General features: G+C 34.5%; 1 protein-coding gene across 18 annotated transcripts in view; it reads right to left on the minus strand.

Annotated features, from left to right (window-relative positions):
- The window catches only part of ANO5 (anoctamin 5), a 100015-nt gene that overhangs the window by 40683 nt on the left and 39581 nt on the right, over window positions 1-19751 (minus strand). For all 18 annotated transcript variants that reach the window (XM_065528377.2, XM_015434973.4, XM_065528374.2 and 15 more), the window contains 4 exons: window positions 19207-19275; window positions 17653-17937; window positions 14475-14588; window positions 11097-11212 (listed from right to left, as the gene is read on the minus strand). In XM_065528377.2, coding sequence (XP_065384449.1) covers window positions 11097-11212; window positions 14475-14588; window positions 17653-17937; window positions 19207-19275 — 584 coding nt within the window. The remainder of the gene's footprint in view (window positions 1-11096; window positions 11213-14474; window positions 14589-17652; window positions 17938-19206; window positions 19276-19751) is intronic.

Here is a 19751-nt window from a genome sequence, read left to right on the forward strand (position 1 = left end):
TCCTTTTTGATTGTCACAATTCTTATTCCTTCAGCATAAAAAATAAAATCCCTCAAGAACTCTAGACCTGTCAAAAAGAGAAATTGCTGAGAATTTACTAAATGAAATCAGGCAAGTATTTATTACATGTGGAAATATACAAATTATTTTACTAAATTTTGGACTTGAGTGTCTAACAGTAACAGATTAACACTAAATAATCTTTCAGGATCTCAGAAAGCAAGAGATATTTATTAGACTTGCAATATGGTTAAAATGTATACATTATTGAAATCACATTTAATATTTAATTTAAACTATCTTGTTGGTCATAACTAAGAAAATAAGAGAAATCTAATAATATGAGACACTATAAAAGCTCAAATATAGGGAGAGACTTCTTTTGAGTATTATTTTTTAGAAAAATATGCCATATATTTAAATCTATGATCTTTTTTAACCTGTCCATTTTACTTACTAGACTTTCAACTGATTGTGGCACTGCACCATCTAATATAGCATCTGATAGGTAGAAGAGATTCAGTAATATTGGTTGCAAGATACTGTGTGAGGGGACTGCCCTCATTTTGTATTTCCAAGATGTACTACTTAGTCGAAAACATAGTAAATAATCAAAAGAATGATGATAGAATTAAATTGAATACAATCTTGAGAAATCAATCAATAAATGCAAACTTTATTTCTAAAGTGATTTATTTTTACAATGAATCCATAAACATCTGAGAAACTTAGCTTCAGTATTATCCTCACATTGTAATAACATTATCCGTACCACACTGTATTTAGTCTATGCTATTTAGTATGTGGCAGTATTTCAATTTTATTTCTAAGCGTTAACATACAACATATGGATATCAAAAAACGTTACATGAAGTGTAAGCTGGAAGGAAAAAAATGAGCTGATAGACCTGATGTGCCAGTGATCAGTCTTCAATTTTATATGCTCTATCAGCCCATTTTTTTCAATCTTGGCATTGCCATCTTCCCCAAAATTATTATCTAATGTGACAAAATTATCTGTGCTCAAAAGGCAGAAAAGCCAGTTCCAGATATCTGGACACGAAAGTGATGTCTGATGTAGACGTAACATGAAATATGTGAAATCTAGGAACTCAGATTCCTATAAACTGTATCTCTTTCTAGACACCCTATCATGCTGTCTTCCTTATTTTTATCCTCCGTATCCAACAATCCATTAGGTCCAATGAATTCTGTCATAAAAATATTTTTCTAATTCATAGTCTCCTCTCCTTCCCGTTGCCAATGCCTTGAAAAGACTTCTAATATTTATTGCTGAACAATTTTAACAACCTCCTTACTTCCCTGAGTTCAATCTTATATCCATCTAAATTATCTTTTGTTTCCAATAAAATGATGTTTCTAAAGTAAAAACTGAGCAATATCCTTTTCTTCCTTCAAAGCTTCATCTTTTTACTTCAGCATTATTCTTCAGGATTTTGTTCCTGGTAAACATTCAAATCTCCTTTGCCGACACTCCTACATGAAGAACTAAACACACAGTGCTCTTGTGTGTTCTCTTTGCCTGAGCTATTCTTACCTAACTTCTTTACCTACTATCCTGCTACTTATCTTTCAAGACATAGTTCAAGAATGAACACTGTGAAGCTTTCCTAGAGGTTGTCATGAAGATAGGTGCTTTTCCCTCTGTATTTTGTTTGGAGTATTACTGTGCTGTAACCAATATGCATTTGTGTGTGTTCCTGCAAACAAATTCATGTTAGGAAACCACAATCTGATTATCTTTGTAGGCACAGTATCTTACTTGATATGTAGTGATGCTTAATAAAGTCTCATTAAAATAAATGTGTAAATTGTAATTATGCATCTATAAATAAATTCTTTCTTTTCTTTTTTTCTTCTTGAAACAGGGTCTCACTCTGTTGTACTAGGCTGGAGTGTAGTGGTGTGATCTCTGCTCATTGCAACTTCTGCTTCTCGGGTTCAAGCAATTCTACTGCCTCAGCCTCCCAAGTAGCTAACAGGTATGTGTGCCACCACACTGGGGTAATTTTTGTATTATTATTATTATTTTTAAAAATAGAGACGGGGTTTCACCATGTTGACCAGGATCGTCTCAAACTCCTGACCTAAACTGATGTGCCTGCCTTGGCCTTCCAAAGTGCTGAGATTACAGGCAAATTCTTTCTATGTTAAGAATATTTTAACTTTTATCAGGTCTACCCATAAAACCTTTACTAAAACCCATGAAATCAACAAGGAGAGGAAAAAAAATCCAAACTCAATACAGGCCTTCAGTATCATGACACAGAACATCATGATCATCAAATTACCTGTAAGTAAGGAAATAAACACAACTTCAACACCTGCTGCTACAAACCTAAGATACAGGAGAGAGGTGGGGATGTTTAAGAAATTATAGGGGAAAAATGTAAAGTAGGGTGGGAAACATAAAGAAATACAGCTAAAATAACGCCAAGAGAAAAGTTTAACTAAATCCCCTAATGCAGAATATATGTTGGGATTTGGTCATTTGTAATCTATAAGAAACAATCTGAAAAGAGCAGGACTGGAAGTGGCAGCCTGAGAAAAGCAATATTTCTTGAGAAGAATCAGATACAAAGAGAAGACTGGTACTCCTTGGAGGAGTGGCAGTAAACAGAAAAAAAGGAAATAAGAGAGGAGAGTTGGAATGGGTGCAGCACACCAACATGGCACAAGTATACATATGTATCAAACCTGCACGTTATGCACATGTACCCTAGAATTAAAGTATAATAATAATAATAATAAAAAGAAAAAAGAAAACCTGCAAAAAAAAAAAAAAAGTAGTTTGTCCAAGGTCATAACTAGAGGGTAAGGAATTAGGAAAAGAAGGAGAAGGGACAGAAATGAGGAAGGGAACAGAGGGAGAAAATTACTTTTCAGGAAACAATCTTGTTCAATATTTATCACAATATTCCTTTCTGTAAATGGGATTTCTTGTAAAACAAATACTACTTTTCCACTAACTTCTTTTATTGTAAAATTAAAAACAATTCTTTAAAAAAATAACCCATGGCCAGGCGCGGTGGCTCACACCTGTAATCCCAGCACTTTGTGAGGCCGAGGTGGGTGAATCACGAGGTCAGGGGTTCAAAATCAGCCTGACCAATACAGTGAAACCCTGTCCTTACTAAAAATACAAAAATTAGCCGGCTCTGGTTGTGTGCAAAAAAAAAAAAAAAAAAAACAAATAAACAAAACCTACAACAGCATAATTGAAAACCCTGAGGCAAGGGCTAAATTAAAAGGCCAAGAGCTAGATTAAGAGGCTCACCAGGCTTTGAGGACATTATATAGAACCTTCTTACTTCTGGATCTCCTGGTTACTGTCAACATCTTGCCCGGATTACTGACCATCTACAATGGAACTTTTCTGATACTTCAACTCAGCTAAGTTTTGGAACATACAGCCATGGAGAGACTGTAAAATGCATTTTTGATGGCAGGTGCTTTAATCGTGCTAACCTAAAGATTCCACAGGTTTAAGATATGTTATGTGAAAACAAATAAGTACCTTATTTTGAGGTTCTATAAGGTCAAACTCTGTAAAATTAAATGCTAGTTAAAAGGAAAAAAAAAAAAAGAAATGAAAGAAATAGGCTTCGCAGGGCAAGGGAAGATGGGTGCCCACAGCTCTGAGACTCACAGGAAGCTTCAGGTCCAGCACACACAGAAACAGATTCTCCCTCACTCCCATTCACCAGGTTGAGCATTCCTCATCTGAAAATTCAAAATACAAAATTCTCCAAAATCTAAAACTTTTTGAGTGCCAACATGATGCCACAAGTAAAAAATACTACCCCTGACCTCATGCAATGAGCCAGAGTCAAAACACAGGCACACAATGATGAAAATGACATTTTTAACACTGCAGAAAATGTGTCTACAGACAATATTTTGAGAATGTGTGATGGACTAACAGAGAAGGGCATTCTAGTGCTAGAAACTCTGTTCATAAATTAAAAACAAATTGAAATATGTAGACCACATCCACAAAAAAATGTAAAACAAAAACAAAGTCAAAAAATGTGAAGTAAATTATTTAGTTTGGTAATTCTCCCCAAATAACATGAAATTGAATAATACTGTAATAAAAACCTAAAAACGGAGTGAACTCTTCTCAAATAAATATTTGCTGATACAAGAAAACCCCAGAAACATAAAAACTAAAAAAAGGAATAGAGAAGAGTGGAAAGATATAAAACAAAAATTGATTGAACACCAGAGATAAGTAGAGCAAATTATAAATCGTATCAGATCATATCAGAAGTAATACTGAAATTAGCAAGTAACAAAGGAAATACAGACAGAGTGCCAGTGATCAGAAGGGGCTCTCCCAGGATCCCGAAGCATACCAGGAAGGAGAGAGGGTCATCTCTCTTTTCACCCCACCACAGAGCACTGCTGTGAACAGGCAGAAATACTGAAGCGCTGCAAGGCGGAGCCTATTTGCTGGCTCTTACTCCTAAGTGCCATCTACTGGATAATAGCCCAAATTACAACACCAAAAACACTGCCAATATACAAAACTGTGAAACTCAAGGCAAGAATCCTGCCACAAAGACCCTGTACAGAGCCTTGGCTCTCTGAAAATACCCAGTAATGAAGCCAATTGATTATACTTAACTTACACTACAGTTAATGGAACGCCAGCCCTCTCAGGCGAAAAAGATTCAGTGCAAGAACTCTGGAAAATCAAAAAGTCAGTGTCCCCTTATCTCCAAATGAACTTCTCAGCAATGGTTCTTAACTAGATGGTAACGACAGAAATGACAGACATAGAATTCAGAATCTAGATGGAAATGACACTCAGTGAGAATCAAGAAAAAGTTAAAACCCAATCCAGTAATCCAGAAATCCAGTAAAACAATCTGAGAGCTGAAAGATGAAATAGCCATTTTAGGAAAAAACAAAACTGAACTTCTGGAAAGGAAGCAATCACTACAAGGATTTCATAATATGGTAGGAAGTATTAATATCAGAATAGACCAAGCTGAGGAAGAATCTTAGAGCTCAAAAACCAGTTCTTCAAATCAACTGAGCCAGACAAAGGTGAAAAAACAAACAAAAAAAAAGAACGAAACCTCCAAGAAATTTAGAATTATATGAAGAGACCAAACTTATGATTTATTGGCATTCCTGAGACAGGAAAGTAAACAATCTGGAAAAAATATTTGAGGATATAGTCTATAAAAATGTCCCCAATCCCACCAGAAATTGATACACAAATTTAAGAAAGATGGAGAACCCTAATGAGACACTATATCCCCAAGGCACACAGTCATCAGACTCACCAAGTTCAACACAAACAAAAAAAATTTAAAGGCAGCTAGAGAGAAGGGTCACATTACATACAAATGGAAGCCCATCAGGCTAGCAGCAGACCTGTCAGCAGAAATCTTACAAGTCAGAAGATATTGGAAGCCTATTTGTAGCATCCTTAAAGAAAAGAAATTCTAACCAAGAATTTCATATCCCAACAAACTAAGCTTCCTAAGTGAAGGAGAAATAAAATCCTTCTTAGACAAGCAAATTCTGAGATAGCTTTTTACCACTCTACAAGACTTACAAGAGGTCCTTAAGGAGTACTAAACATGGAACGAAAGAACAATACCTGCCATCACAAAACACAGTTAAACACATAGTCCAGAGACACTATAAAGAGACTATACAATCAAGTCCACAAAACAACAAGCTAACAACGTGATGACAAGATCAAAATCTCACATATTAATACTAACACTGGATATAAATTGTCGAAACACTGCATGTAAAAGACATAGAGTGGCAAGCTGGATAAAAACACAAGACCCAACTGTCTGCTGTCTTTAAGAGACCCGTCTCATGTATAATGACACTCACAGGTTCAAAGTAAAGGGATGGAGAAAGATCTACCATCTAAATGGAAAACAAAAACAACAGGAGTCTCTATTCTATCAGATGAAACAGACTTTAAACCAACAAGAATTAAGAAGGGCAAAGAAGGCCATTACATAACTATAAAGGGCTCAATTCAACAAGAAGACTTAACTATCCTAAATATATATGTACACAACAATGGAGCACCCATGTTTATAAAACAAGCCCTTCTTAACCTATAAAAACACTTAGAGAGCCACATAATAGTAGTGGGAGACTTCAGCATCCCACTGACAGCATTAGACAGATCACTGATGCAGAAAACTAGCAAAATAATTCTGGATTAAACTCAACACTGGACCAATTGGACCTAATAGGCATCTACAGAGCACTAACCAATCACATAATATATATTCTCATCTTCTCAGAGATCACATGTTTAGTCATAAAGCAAATCTCAATAAATTAAAAAAGACAAAATCATATCAAGCACACACTCAGACCACAGTGCTTTAAAAATAGAAATCAATACCAACATATCTCAAATCTGTACCAATACATGGAAATTAAACAACTTGCTCCTGAATAACTCCTGAGTATAAAACCAAATTAAGGCACAAATCAAACAATTCTTTGAAATTAATAAAAATAAGATCCAACTTACCAAAATCTTTGGGATGCTGTTAACGCAGTGCTAAGAGGAAAGTTTACAGCTCTAATATGCCTCAATTAAGTAGTAAGAAAGACTTCAAAATAACAATCTAAAATTCCACCTAGAGGGACTAGAGAATAAGAACAAACCAACTCCAAAGCTAGCAGAAGAAACAACTAAAATTATAGAAGAATTGAACTAAGTTGAGACATAAAAATCTATACACAAGATCAATGAAACCAAGAATTGGTTCCTCAAAAGAATAAACAAGATATATCACTAGCTATATTAACAAAGAAAAAAAGGAGATCCAAATAAGTCTAATGAGAAATGACAATGATGATATTATAACTAATCCTATAGAAATCAAAAATCCTCCAATACTGTTATGAAAAATTCTATTCACATAAATTAGAAAATCTTGAGGAAATGAATAAATTCCTGGAAACACAAAAGCTCCCAAGATTAAACTAGGAAGAAAGTAAAAACCCGAACAGACCATTATAAGTTTTGAAATTTAATCATTAATTTAAATATCTACCAACCAAAAAATTCCCTAGACCAGATGAATTCACACCCAAATACCAGCAGACATACAAAGAAGAACCGGTAGCAACCCTGCTGAAACTATTCCAAAAACTCAAAAAGGAAAAGCTTCTCTATAACTCATTCTACGAAACCAGCACCAGCCTGATACCAAAATCTGATAGAGACACAACAACCAAAAAGAGACAATGTCAGGCCAATATCCCTGATGAATATAGACACAAAAGTTGTCAACAAAATACTAGTAAACCAAATCCAGGAGCACATCAAAAAGTTAATACATCACGATCAAACTGGCATTATTCCTGAGATACGGGCCTGATTCAACAAGTGCAAATAAGTAAATGTGACTCACCACATAAATAGAATTATGAGGAAAAACGATTAACATATGATCATCTCAATAAATGCAGAAAAAGCTTTTGATAAAATTCAGCATCCCTTTCCATTCATGATAAAAAAGACCCTCAATAGTCTTGGTATTGAATGAACATACCTCAAAATAATAAGAGCCATCTATGATAAACCCACAACCAACATCATACTGAATGGGCAAAAGCTGGAATCATTCCCCTTGAGAAATGAAATAAAACAAAGATGTCCACTGTTGTCACTCCTATTGAACATAGTACTTAAGTCCTAGCCAGAGGAATCAGACAAGAGAAAAAAAAATTAAAGGCATCCAAATAGGAAAAGAAGAAGAAAAGCTATCTCTCTTTGTTGACAAATGATTCTATACCTAGAAAGCCCTAAAGACTCCACCAAAAGTCTCCTAGACTTCATAAATGACAGATAAGAGACTTCAGTAAAGTTTCAGGACCCAAAAGCAATGAACAAAAGTGAGTAGCATTTCTATCTGTCAATAATGTTCAAGTTGAAAAGTCAAATCAAGAACACAATTCCATTTTCAATAGCCACAAAAATGAAATATCTAGGAATACAGCTAATCCAGGAGGTAAAAGATCTCTACAAGGAAAACTACAAAACACTGATGAAAGAAATCAGAGATTAAACAAATAAACAAAACAACATTCCTTGCTCATGGATTAGAAGAATCAGTATAATTAAAATGGCCATACTGCCCAAAGCAATTTACAAATTCAATGTTATTCCTATCAAACTACCAATGACATTTTTCACAGAGTTAGAAAAAGCTATTCTAACATTAACGTAGAACCATAAAAATGGCCAAATAGCCAAAGCAATCCTAACCAAAAAGAACACAGCTGGAAGCATCACACTACCTGGCTTCAAACTATGCTATAAGGCTGCAGTAAGCAAAATAGTGTGGTACTGGTAGAGAAGCAGACACATAGACCAATAGAACTAAACAGAGAAATCGGAAATGAAGCTGCACACCTCCTACCATCTGGTCTTCAACAAAGCTGGCAAAAACAAGCAATGGGGAATGGATTCTGTATTCAATAAATGGTACTGGGATAACTGACTAGCAATACACAGAAGAATAAAACTTGGACCCTTATCTTTCACCATGTAGAAAAATAACTCAAGATGGAATAGAGTTTTAAATGTAAGACCTCAAACTATAAAAATCCTAGAAGAAAACCTAAGAAATATCTTTCTCTACATCGGCCTGGGTAAATAATTTTTGGCTAAGTCACCAAAAGTAAGTGCAACAACAAAAAAAATTGACAAGTGGGACCTAATTAAACTGAAGAGCTTCTGCACAACAAAAGAAACTATCAATAGAGTAAACAATCTACAGTATAGGACAAAACATTCACAAACTACACATCCAACAAAGGTCTAATATCCAGAATCTATGAGGAACTTGAACAAATCAACAAGCAATATCCAAATAACCACATTAAAAAATTGACAAAAGACATGAACAGACACTTCTCAAAAGACGTACAAGCAGCCAACAAACATATAAAAAATGCTCATCATCACTAATCCAGAGAAATGCAAATCAAAACTGCAATTAGATGCCATCTCATACCAGTCAGAATGACTATTATTAAAAAGTCAAGAAATATCAGATGCTGGTGAGATTGTGGAGAAAAGAGAACATTTATACACTGTTGATGTGAATGAAAATTAATTCAGCCACCGTGGAAAACAGTTTGGAGCTTCTGCAAAGAACTTAAAACAGAGCTATCATTTGACCCAACAATCTCATTACTGAGTATATACTCAAAGCAATATAAATTGTTCTACCAAAAAGACGCATGCACCCATATGTCCATCGCAGCACTATTCACAATAGCAAAGACATGGTATCAACCTAGGTGCCCTTTAATGGTGGAGTAATAAAATGTGGTATATATAAACCAAGGAATACTACACAACTGTCAAAAAGAATAAAATTATGTCCTTTGCAACAACATGCATGCAGCTGGAGGCCATTATCCTAAGCAAATTAATAAGAGAACAGAAAACCAAATGTTGCATGTTCCCCCTTGTAAGTAGGAGCTAAATATTGAATACACATAGACATAAGGATGACTACGATATACACTGGTGACTACTAGAGGAGGTAGTATGGGAGAGGGGTGTGGGTTAAAAAACTCCCTATTTGTTACTATGCTCACTACTCGGGTGGCAGGATCTGTAACCCAAACGTTAGCATCATGCAATATATCCACATACAAAACATGCATGTATACCCCCGAATCTAAAATTAAAAAGTTGAAATTATATTTAAAAATTGGGACAGCCTAATGTTTTTCAATAGAAAAACCAATAAATGAATTATGAAAAATTTACAATAAGGTATTCTGTGTTCCACTAAATAGTATCAGACAGATCTTTGTGTATTCATAGAAAGATATCAGTAATATACTATTTAGTGAATACAGAAAAATCTTAGCACGAAAGAGAAGAGAAAGATGCCATTGCTCTCAGGAAAAAAAAAAAAAAGTTTCTCTGCTTTTTTATACATAAAAACAAAAATAGGACTAAATCAATATTATCCAAATCAAGTCTAGTTATTTTTGTGGAGTTTGATGAAGGTAGAATTTCACTTAAAACTTTGTTAATCTCCTAATTATTTGAAATGTTTTTGATAAATATTTTAGTTTCATAACTTAAAGTATTAAATGATTATTATTCAAAACAGTTAAAATAATGATTCAAGAAGGAGTTAGCATGATTTATCAAAAGCCCCAGTTTATAAACTGACTAACTGACATTTATTTTTCAAAATGTGTCCTCTAGTTTCACTTAAACATACTGTTGAGATAACATTTCAATTGATTTGGATGGATCCATTCAAATCAGTCTCATGAAACAGATACTGTGATGCTGTGTAAGCATAGCAATGCAAGTATAAATCACCAAGTAAAAAACACTGCCTATAGTAGCAAGAGATCTCTAATCTAATAGCTCATTGAATAAAATCACAGAAGTCTCCTAATATCCTGTATGCTTGTAGTATTGCTATGCTTTAAAGCAATAACCTGCAACCATAGTCTTCTTGCTTAGCTAATGAAACTGTCTAAAGGATTGAGGTCATAGAACAAATGTCGTCACAGCTCACTGAAAGCATACACACAAACATCAATACACAACCTTTGTCTTATGTTCCAAATTTCTGGACTTCAGGAGAAACAAAAACTAATATGTACTAAACACTAAGTGCTAGTCCCTATGCTAAAAAGTAGTAATATCGCTATTCCCATTTTACAGATAGTATAGATACTATAACTACCATGCTAAAAAGTAGTAATATTGTTATTCCTATTTTCATAATGGTTAAGTAACTTGACCAAATTCATATAACTTTCAAGAGGCAGAACTTGGATGAGAATTCAGCCTAGTTAAATGCTAAGGTCTAACCTCTTAACCACTATACGATCTCTGTTGTATTTCATCAATTTAGCAACAACATTTTCCTAAATGAATTGCTAATTGATAGTGTAGATATGAAACCAAAAAGTTGTGAAATGTAGTGGGTGAAAATAGTAGTTAAATAAAACAGAATATTATGCCATTGTGAATAAAAATCACATTATCAAGTTTTAATTGGTCTGATCCTATGTATGAAACTTACTTAATCAAGTCTAATGGCTGCTCCTTGTAGAAATAGGAAAATCGAGCCCAATTCTGGTGAAGTATGTATCTTTCATTGGTGGGATTGGGAGGTTCTGATGGCTTCCAATATTGACCCTGCAGATATTCAAGAGGAGGGTACATAAAAGATGAAGCAAAAGACAAAGGTGAAGTAAATAAACACTGCTGTTCTAAGAAGGTTAGTAAACAAGGGTATGTTTTCTTTTACTTTTAGATTTCATATTCAATTGATATGAAATTATTTCACAAACTATAATAATATTTATTTATTAAATTATCACACAAAGATATCTCAAAATACAAGTAAAAGTGTAAGACTTTGGCTTTACTCAAGCTATTCTTTCACGTGGAATGCCCTTTCTTCTCTGCTCAAATCCTAATGCAATATTCCAGGCCCAGAGAGCCATATCACTATATAACTAGATAGGACTTTAGAAATGGGCTAACACTTTTTTTATAGATGAAAAAAGTAAACCTCAAGGAACGTTAAGCAATGAATCCAAGGTCATACTGCTATTATGGGAAGAGACTCCTGTTCTGTCCTTTCTTATAGCCACTTGCCAAAGAACTTAAAATATTACAAAAAACTTTAGCATTTAAGGGGCTCAGTATTGCTTCATGCATAAGCTCTTCTCCCATTGTTAGATACCGACTAATATTATTTATATATTTTCATGGCCTAGCAAAGTATTGTGTACACTGTGGCTGTTTAAGACATTTTGTTTTCACCGTAGACAAATGAACTGCTGAAGGCAGCACTGAATAGATATCCAGTTTAAAATTTAGCACATGTGAAAATATATATATGATAAGGCATTAAATTTTGCATTACCAAGATTCCAACTTTTTTCTTCTTCTGTAGGTAATTCAACTGAATCTTAAGAAATTAAACAACCAAAAAAGCAGCCTATGTGGGTATTTTGAAAAATGATTCTGTAAAGCACATAAGGGAAAATCCAGTACCTAATGTTGCATTCAGAAGAAAAGAAAGATTAAAAAGTAAAATCAATAGTAAGTTATAGCTATCTCTAGTGACAGCTCAGTGACATTGCATTTCCAATGAGCCTATATGACTCTACTGAAAAGCTACATGTATAGTTTAAAACTGGTGATGACTGAAGACATTAGTTTGGCTTTATGATATGGCATTGTAAGGATAGAATTAATGCCCTAAAAATTAATTGAAAAAAAACCTCAAAATCTCTAGAAAAAAGAATGAGCCCTTTTGTGAAGAAAGATTGGCATAGAATGCAGTGCAAAGTGTTTATTAACCTACTTTAGATCTCTGCTTTACCAAATGTCCATGTTATTGTTTAGAATCTATAATCTCCTAAGAGTTTCTTTGCCCCAGGAAAAAAAAAATGTGACAGTGGGCCCTCTGTATCTGCAGGTTCTGAATCCTCAAATCTATCCAACAGAAGATTGTAAATAATTTTAAACAGCAGTAAAAAAAAAGACATAGCATAACAACTATTTACATTTATATTGCATTGGGTATTATAAATAATCTAGAGATGAATTTAAGCATGTTGAAGAATGTGTGTAGGCTATATGCAAATACTACTACATTTTATATAATAAACTTGATCATGCTGGAATTTTGGTATTCAAGGGTCAGGGGATTGGTTCTGGAACCAATCCTCAGTGATTAGGTACTATATATGTGTTCAAGGGCTGTTGAATAAAAGAAGAGGCTGTTTGTTTTCTCTAATACTAAGTTACTAAATTGACACTCCTGTTGAAAATGGTGACTCATTTTGGAAAATTTCCTTTACTTTTACAGGAAACACATAAAGAAAAAAAAAAAAACTAATCAGTGTCGAACTGACTTAGAGTAAATTCTCATACTACTGAATAAATATTGCATATTGGCCAGTTGTGGTGGCTCATGCCTGTAATCTCAACACTTCGGGAGGCTGAGGCGGGCATATCATCTGAAGTCAGGAGTTCAATTACAGCCTGGCCAACACAGCAAAACCCTTTGTCTACAAAAAATACAAAAATTAGCCAGGTGTGGTGGTATGTGCCTGTAATCCCAACTACTCAGGAGGCTGAGGCAGGAGAATTGCTTGAACCCAGGAGACGGACCTGCAGTGAGCCAAGATTGCACTACTGCGCACCAGCCTGGGGGACAGAGCAAGACGCCATCTCAAAAAACAAAAGTAAACAAAACAAAAATTAAATATTAACAGAGGAAAACTAGCACAACAGACAAAGTCCTAGAAAAGGAAGAGCTTGGCTTTGGGCTTTTGGGAACTATTACAGCAACACTGTTCAAAAAATGGGGAATTATTTAGCTGCCACTTGTTTCAATTAAAATATTTGTTTCTTCTATTACTGAGAACTATATTTCTTGCAAAGAGAATACATCATCAAAAAGTCTTTTTAAGTATGGAAGAGTAAAACTGTAACAAAAGAAACAATAAAAATAGATGTCCAAGGGATGATCTCAAAGTAGAATATATACACATTGAGCCAAAGGATTTCTACTGTCAATAGGTGGTGAAATTTAAACACTGGCTATTCAAATGAGAAAGTTTCCATCAAAAAGTTTCCATCATCTGAGGTCAGGAGTTCAATTCCAGCCTGACCAACATAGCAAAACCCCATCTCTACTAAAAATACAAAATTATTGTATTAGGCTAAGAAATTAGGCTGAGTACTGGTTCCAAGGCCAAGTTTTCAGGTTTGGTTCAACAGGCGAATCATGTAAAATGTCACTTCTCTATTAAACTTATAAACTCAATGTTTTCGTACAATGATTTGCCAGCCCCCCCAAAAAATTCTTCTGAATATCAGTTGTCATAACATCTGAAGCATTCTTATGCTTTAGTTTATATTGCAATTGTACGCATGCTTTATTTCTAGGAGAGTCCTAGACTATGAGCTTGGATTCATGGTTGTGTTCCAATAATGGCTAACAGAATGCTTTACATATAATTGAAGCCAATCATGTATTTGATGAATGAATATGTGAATGCATGTAATTTAAATTCCTTACAGCTTCAAAACTTTATAAATGAGAAAAGAACTAATGGACTCAGATAGAAATTTCCAAATATTATGTTCTAAAATGTTCTTTTAATGTGACTGCTGTTTTCAAAATGGGTTCTAATAAAGTCTTTTGCAAATGTAAAAGTTTTTAAAATACGTGTCCATTTGAAACTTCAAAGACACATTTAGTATATATCTCGGCATAGCTGGTAAAGCTCTCAGCTTGGAACCAGGAAGTCTTTGGGGATTTTCCCACCAGGAGAGAAAACTAAGCAATTTGAAGTAAAGGAAGATTCTCTCTCCCAGTAATGAACATGGCAGTAGGAAAATGAGCTCAGAATTTCACAATCAAACCTATACATACATCGTGGAGTGGATAGGCAGATGAATAAGTGTTAGAGTTTAGCAGCCTTTCAATCCCAAACCTTTTCTTCCCATCTTCTATGCCGAAAGGACATCTTGAGAGAATATAGTACACCTACAAGGTAAGTACAAAAAGACACTATCACATTTCAGAACTTATGCTTTCCACATTCCTTTAAATCACAATTTTAAAATGTCTACATTGAATGTAGATACAGGTTCTAATTATAGAAGGAAGCTTCTCTTGGTTGTCTGGAATATGCAGAGTGTGGGATTATATGGAGTTTGCAGATATTTTAGCTTCTGAGTCTGAGAGCTCCCCATTCCTTTGATGGGGTGAAAAGGTGAACGGACCATAATTTATTGTTTCTCCTGTCCAAACCTCCTCTTGAGTTCTTTGTGCCAGAATTTCTACTATAATTAGGGCTTCAAGTAGGAGACTAATGTCACTACTGACAGTTCAATTGGGGGAATATGGAGTAGAATTGATATTTATCCAAGCTGTCTTGAATACTTCTTCAATTAATTATTTTTACAAGGCCTTTTACCTGATATCTGAATTTATTAGCCAAGGTGATCCTATCTCTACAGCCACTTTGCAATGACTTGCATATTTCTATCAGTTTTATCCTGAATATAATTGGGCTTTGGTGTCCTCTGTTCTTATATTTCTGTGAATTCAATCTCATCTGCTTTTTGTCTTCCAGCAACTCTTCAAAATTTCTGTATTTCTAATTGCTAAATTTGTTTTTATTCAGCACTGTTTTATACATAGTCCCCAACCTTTCCTTTCTTTTACATTTTACCATTCAAAGACTCTTTGATTGGAATGGTTGTAGTTCTTGAATCATCATCATCTAAACTCATCATCCATGTTAAGAGCAGCTCAATATCCCATCTTGGTAAAGAAATCATAATTTATGCAAGGTAGTTTTAATTTTTATAAACAATGTCATAAATATGACCTGTTTTACATATTTTGGATTATTTCCTTAGGAAAGGTTCACCAAAGTAAGAACTCTGTCTTGGGATGTTAACAAAGTGGAAATATTTATACTACCAGGTATTAAGATGTATTATAGAGCTATGATAATAAGTAAAGTATAGTATTGTAAAATTAAAAAAAAAACTGAATTTAGGCCTGAAAAGACATTATTTGAAAAAAGTTATTGCAAAAGGTGGAGAGGGACTATTGCAATAGAAAGATTCAGAGATCTGCAAACATCTGAAAGGTCGGGCAGAAAAGTGATCTCATTAATAGGGAGAAGTAAGCAAGTGTCAGGGATGATCTTTCTTTATGCTAAGGAGGAGCTGCTACACATGACAATATTGGCTCAAGCTGAGGGTAGGTTAATGTCCAGGTTCTTATAGGGAGAAGAGAAGCTTAATTAAAGTTTGATCAAGTTAAGGTCAGCTTCTTGTTCTGATGGATCAATAAGGATAAACAGTTCAGCTAACCATTTATAAAATGAAGAATGAGAATTTGGAGAAAGTGAAGTGTGTCTAGTCTTTGTTACCATAAACTGTTAGTAACAACAAAAGGGAGATACTGCAGGAGGAAGGATAGATGTAAAAGAAGTAGATTTTCCCTGGTGCCAAAAGGGAAAGTGACTTCCCCTACCTCCTTTTTCTCAGGATACAAGGGAGTCTTCAAAAGACTCATGAAAAATGGATATGTGTGGTTTTCAAATTTTATGCACAAAATTAAACTCATACTAACTTGTTATAACATGTCCGAACAGGATTTAGTTTGAGGGACTAAGAAGGACACATCAGTTTGAAAAGGGCCGCTGTCAGAGCAACATAAATTCTGCTAAAATTGAAGCAAGAACAAATATCAAATTTATGGTGAAGCTTGAGGGGAGGAATGGTGACCTCACTGATGCTTTACCAAAAGTTTATGAAGTTTATGAAGACAATCCCCCTAAAGAGATCAACAGTTTATAAATGAATAACTCATTTTAAGAAGGGATGAGATGATGTCAAAGATGAAGCCCACAGCCGCAGACCGTTCACATCAATTTGCAAGGAAAAAAATCCACCTTGTTCATGCCCTAATTGAAGAGGACCAAAGACGAACAGCACAAATAATAGGCCAACACCACAGATATCTCAACTGGTTCAGGTTTCACCATTCTGACTAGAAAATTATAGTTCAGCAAACTTGCCAATCAATGGGTGTGAAAATTGTTGTACTCAGTTCACCTGTAGACAAAAGCAGTTTTCAATGGAAATTTTAAATAAGTAGAATCAAGATCCTTAAGAATTTCTTTGAAGAATTATGACAGGGATGAAACATGGCTTTGCCAGTGCTATCCTGATGATAAAGCACAATCAAAGCAATGGCTACCAAGAGGTGGAAGTGGTTCAGGGAAAGCAAAAGCAGACAAATCAAGAGCAAAGGCCATGGCAACAGTTTTTTCGGGGGATGCTCAAGGAATTTTGCTTGTTGACATTCTGGTGGGCTGAACAACAATAGCTTCTGCTTATTATGAGAGTGTTTTAAGAAAATAGTGCCAGGCACTGCTCAAAGCTTTTTATGTCTGAACTAATTTAATTATCTAGGTAACCTATGAAGTGGATATTATTCCTGTCTAAGCACAAAGAAATAGTGGCACAAAACCAGGATTCTTTGTGAGAGAGGTTTTAATGGGAAACTTAAAGATCCTAGGACTTCAAATGCAGAGAAAACAATACTATTTAGAAGGCAGAAAACAGTTTTAAATGAAGGAAAAAAAGTTTTGAGGTTTCTCAAATTCTATCCATATATAAAGAAATTAAAACATTTCATTTCCATTTGGAATGATAAATATTTCCTTTACTATGCACTGACTGTATAAAACCAAACTCTAAGACTGTAAAACCATTTTACAAAGATCTTACAAAATCAAAGTCCTCTAGATCTCAATTAATTGCTTTTTCCAATACTGTATAACATCTCTTCCTTTACTACATCCATACCATGAACCACTCATTTTTAAACAACAGTTTGAGAGTTAGGGAGGGTAATGAGTTTATGTGGTCTAATTACACTTTCAAACTGCTCAATATCACCAAATGCTTATATCCTATACAGAAACACCTTGCAGAAATGGTATGACATCTGCACATGTATAAAAGCACACACAAGCATACATCTTGGATTCAAAGGGATGTGCCCAAAGGTCTTCTCTACCTACAATTCTGTTTCTTGACGAGGATGGAAAGAAGGTTGCCTGATCTTCGATGAGGAAGAGCTCCTGCCGATGTCTGCTGAATTGGGCAGTAAAGTATTCAGGATGGGGATACTTCACACTCGTTGGGAGGCTCACAGGCCCAAGCACATAGCTCATAGGAGTTTGCTTAGGTCGGGGAATATCACTCTCCTTAATAGGCATTTTGATTCCCAAGACTTCAGCATAGGTAACTAATACCTCCCAAGGGGCATGGATCTTGACAAAATAAGTTCTTCCATCTTCAGAGTCCTGCATAAAAAAAAAAAAGCAAAATAGCAGAAAGCTTACTGATCAGTTTGTTACTGAGCTGATTAAATAAAATAAATAATATTTTATAAAATCTCAAACACACCGAAGTATTTTCAATTTTTTGAAATTTTCAGGCAAAACTTTGAGAAAACAAAATTCACAAAACATATAGTTATAGTTACATAAACATGTGTATATGTATACATATAATGTGTGTATATATGTGAGAGACAGAAAGAAACATATAAAGACACACACAAACAGAGAAAGAATATTTTTAAAAATATATTTCATGGTCAATGTATACTCATCTCTAAATCCACAATTACCTATGTGGTTCCGGGCAATTTCTTAAGTTTTTAGTAACTAGCTGTAAGTTCAAAATTTTACTTAGGTTATAATATAAGGGATACATATAGACTGTAAAATGTACTCACTCTTCTTACCCAACTTCTTTGTTTTGCCTACACAAAGAGGAAGAACTTTAGATAATAAAGGTTCATTGCATAGGAAAAACTACGGATTGTATGGTATAATAATTTATTAGTTCACTGAAAATGGGAGAACTGGAGAGTAATGCTTTAGGTTTTCTTTTTTCTTTTCTTTCTTTTTTTTTTTTTTTAAGATAGAGCCTCACTCTGCTGACAAGGCTGGAGTGCAGTGGCACAACTATGAAACTCCTGGGCTCCAGCAATCTTCCTGCTTCAGCCTCTCAAGTACTGGACTACAGGCACAATGCCCAACTAATTTTTTATTTTTTATTTTTTGTAGAGACAGGATCTTGTTATGTTGCCCAGGCTGAAACTATTAGAAATTTCATAGATAGGGTAAGATATTAAATAGGACTTTAAAAACAATATTGAAGGGAATTCTAGAAAGACAGTAAAAATCAGTTTAAAAAGAAAACTTGGTATATTCATGAACAGAAAGAATGTCTTGGCTTAAACAGCAGGTTATGCTGCAAGACAGCCTGGTTAATTATTTAGGGGACCAGATTATAGCCAGACTTCAAAATGAAACTGTTATGAGAAAAAGTCCACATCTTCTTTTTCTTTGTATCCTGAATGCAAACTGTGTCCATTTATTACTGCATATTCACAGTACTCATCTACTTACCTGTAAGACTACAGGCCTTATCATCCCAGTGCACATACCTGTAGCCAAAAGAGCTATTGTATTGCCTCCAAACACAGAGTCTATCCAGTCAAAGGCCAGAATAGGATAAAACAACACTTAAAGAGTCTGGTATAAATTATCAACTACATTTACCCTTTTGTCTTCTATTTCCAACTCAAGACCTGTTTTTCTCAGATTTTTTTCAAACTCTTTTCTTCTTTCCTATGACCAAAAAAAAAAAAAAAATCAACACAATTATGTAGAACACTTTTGTTTTATTTGCTCAGTATTGACAGATTCAATATACAATGGCTGTGACTTTGGATAGCTCTCTGCCTCTCCCATGGTTGTATATAAAAGTGCTCCATCTGAATGTCAGGTACTGCTTTTCTCTTGTGCTATAATTCGCAACAACTACAAAAATGCCGTATATCCAGGAATAATCACCAGGAAATACGCAGAGCCTCTATCTGAAGAAATGCACAAAACTTTACTGAATAACGTAAATTAAAAAACTTTATAAACAGAGAGACATGCTCCAAGTTGAAAAGACTCACTATTACAAAGATCAATACTCTTCAAATAAACTATATATTTAATGGAATTTTAAGCCAATATGTCATCAAGACTTTTTAATCCGGAAGGACAAAATGGCTTCACTTAGCAAAAAGTAAACTTAAATTTAACTATAGGTCATT

The sequence above is a fragment of the Macaca fascicularis genome, chromosome 14 (genome assembly GCF_037993035.2).
Source record: "Macaca fascicularis isolate 582-1 chromosome 14, T2T-MFA8v1.1".
Taxonomy (NCBI): Eukaryota; Metazoa; Chordata; class Mammalia; order Primates; family Cercopithecidae; genus Macaca; species Macaca fascicularis.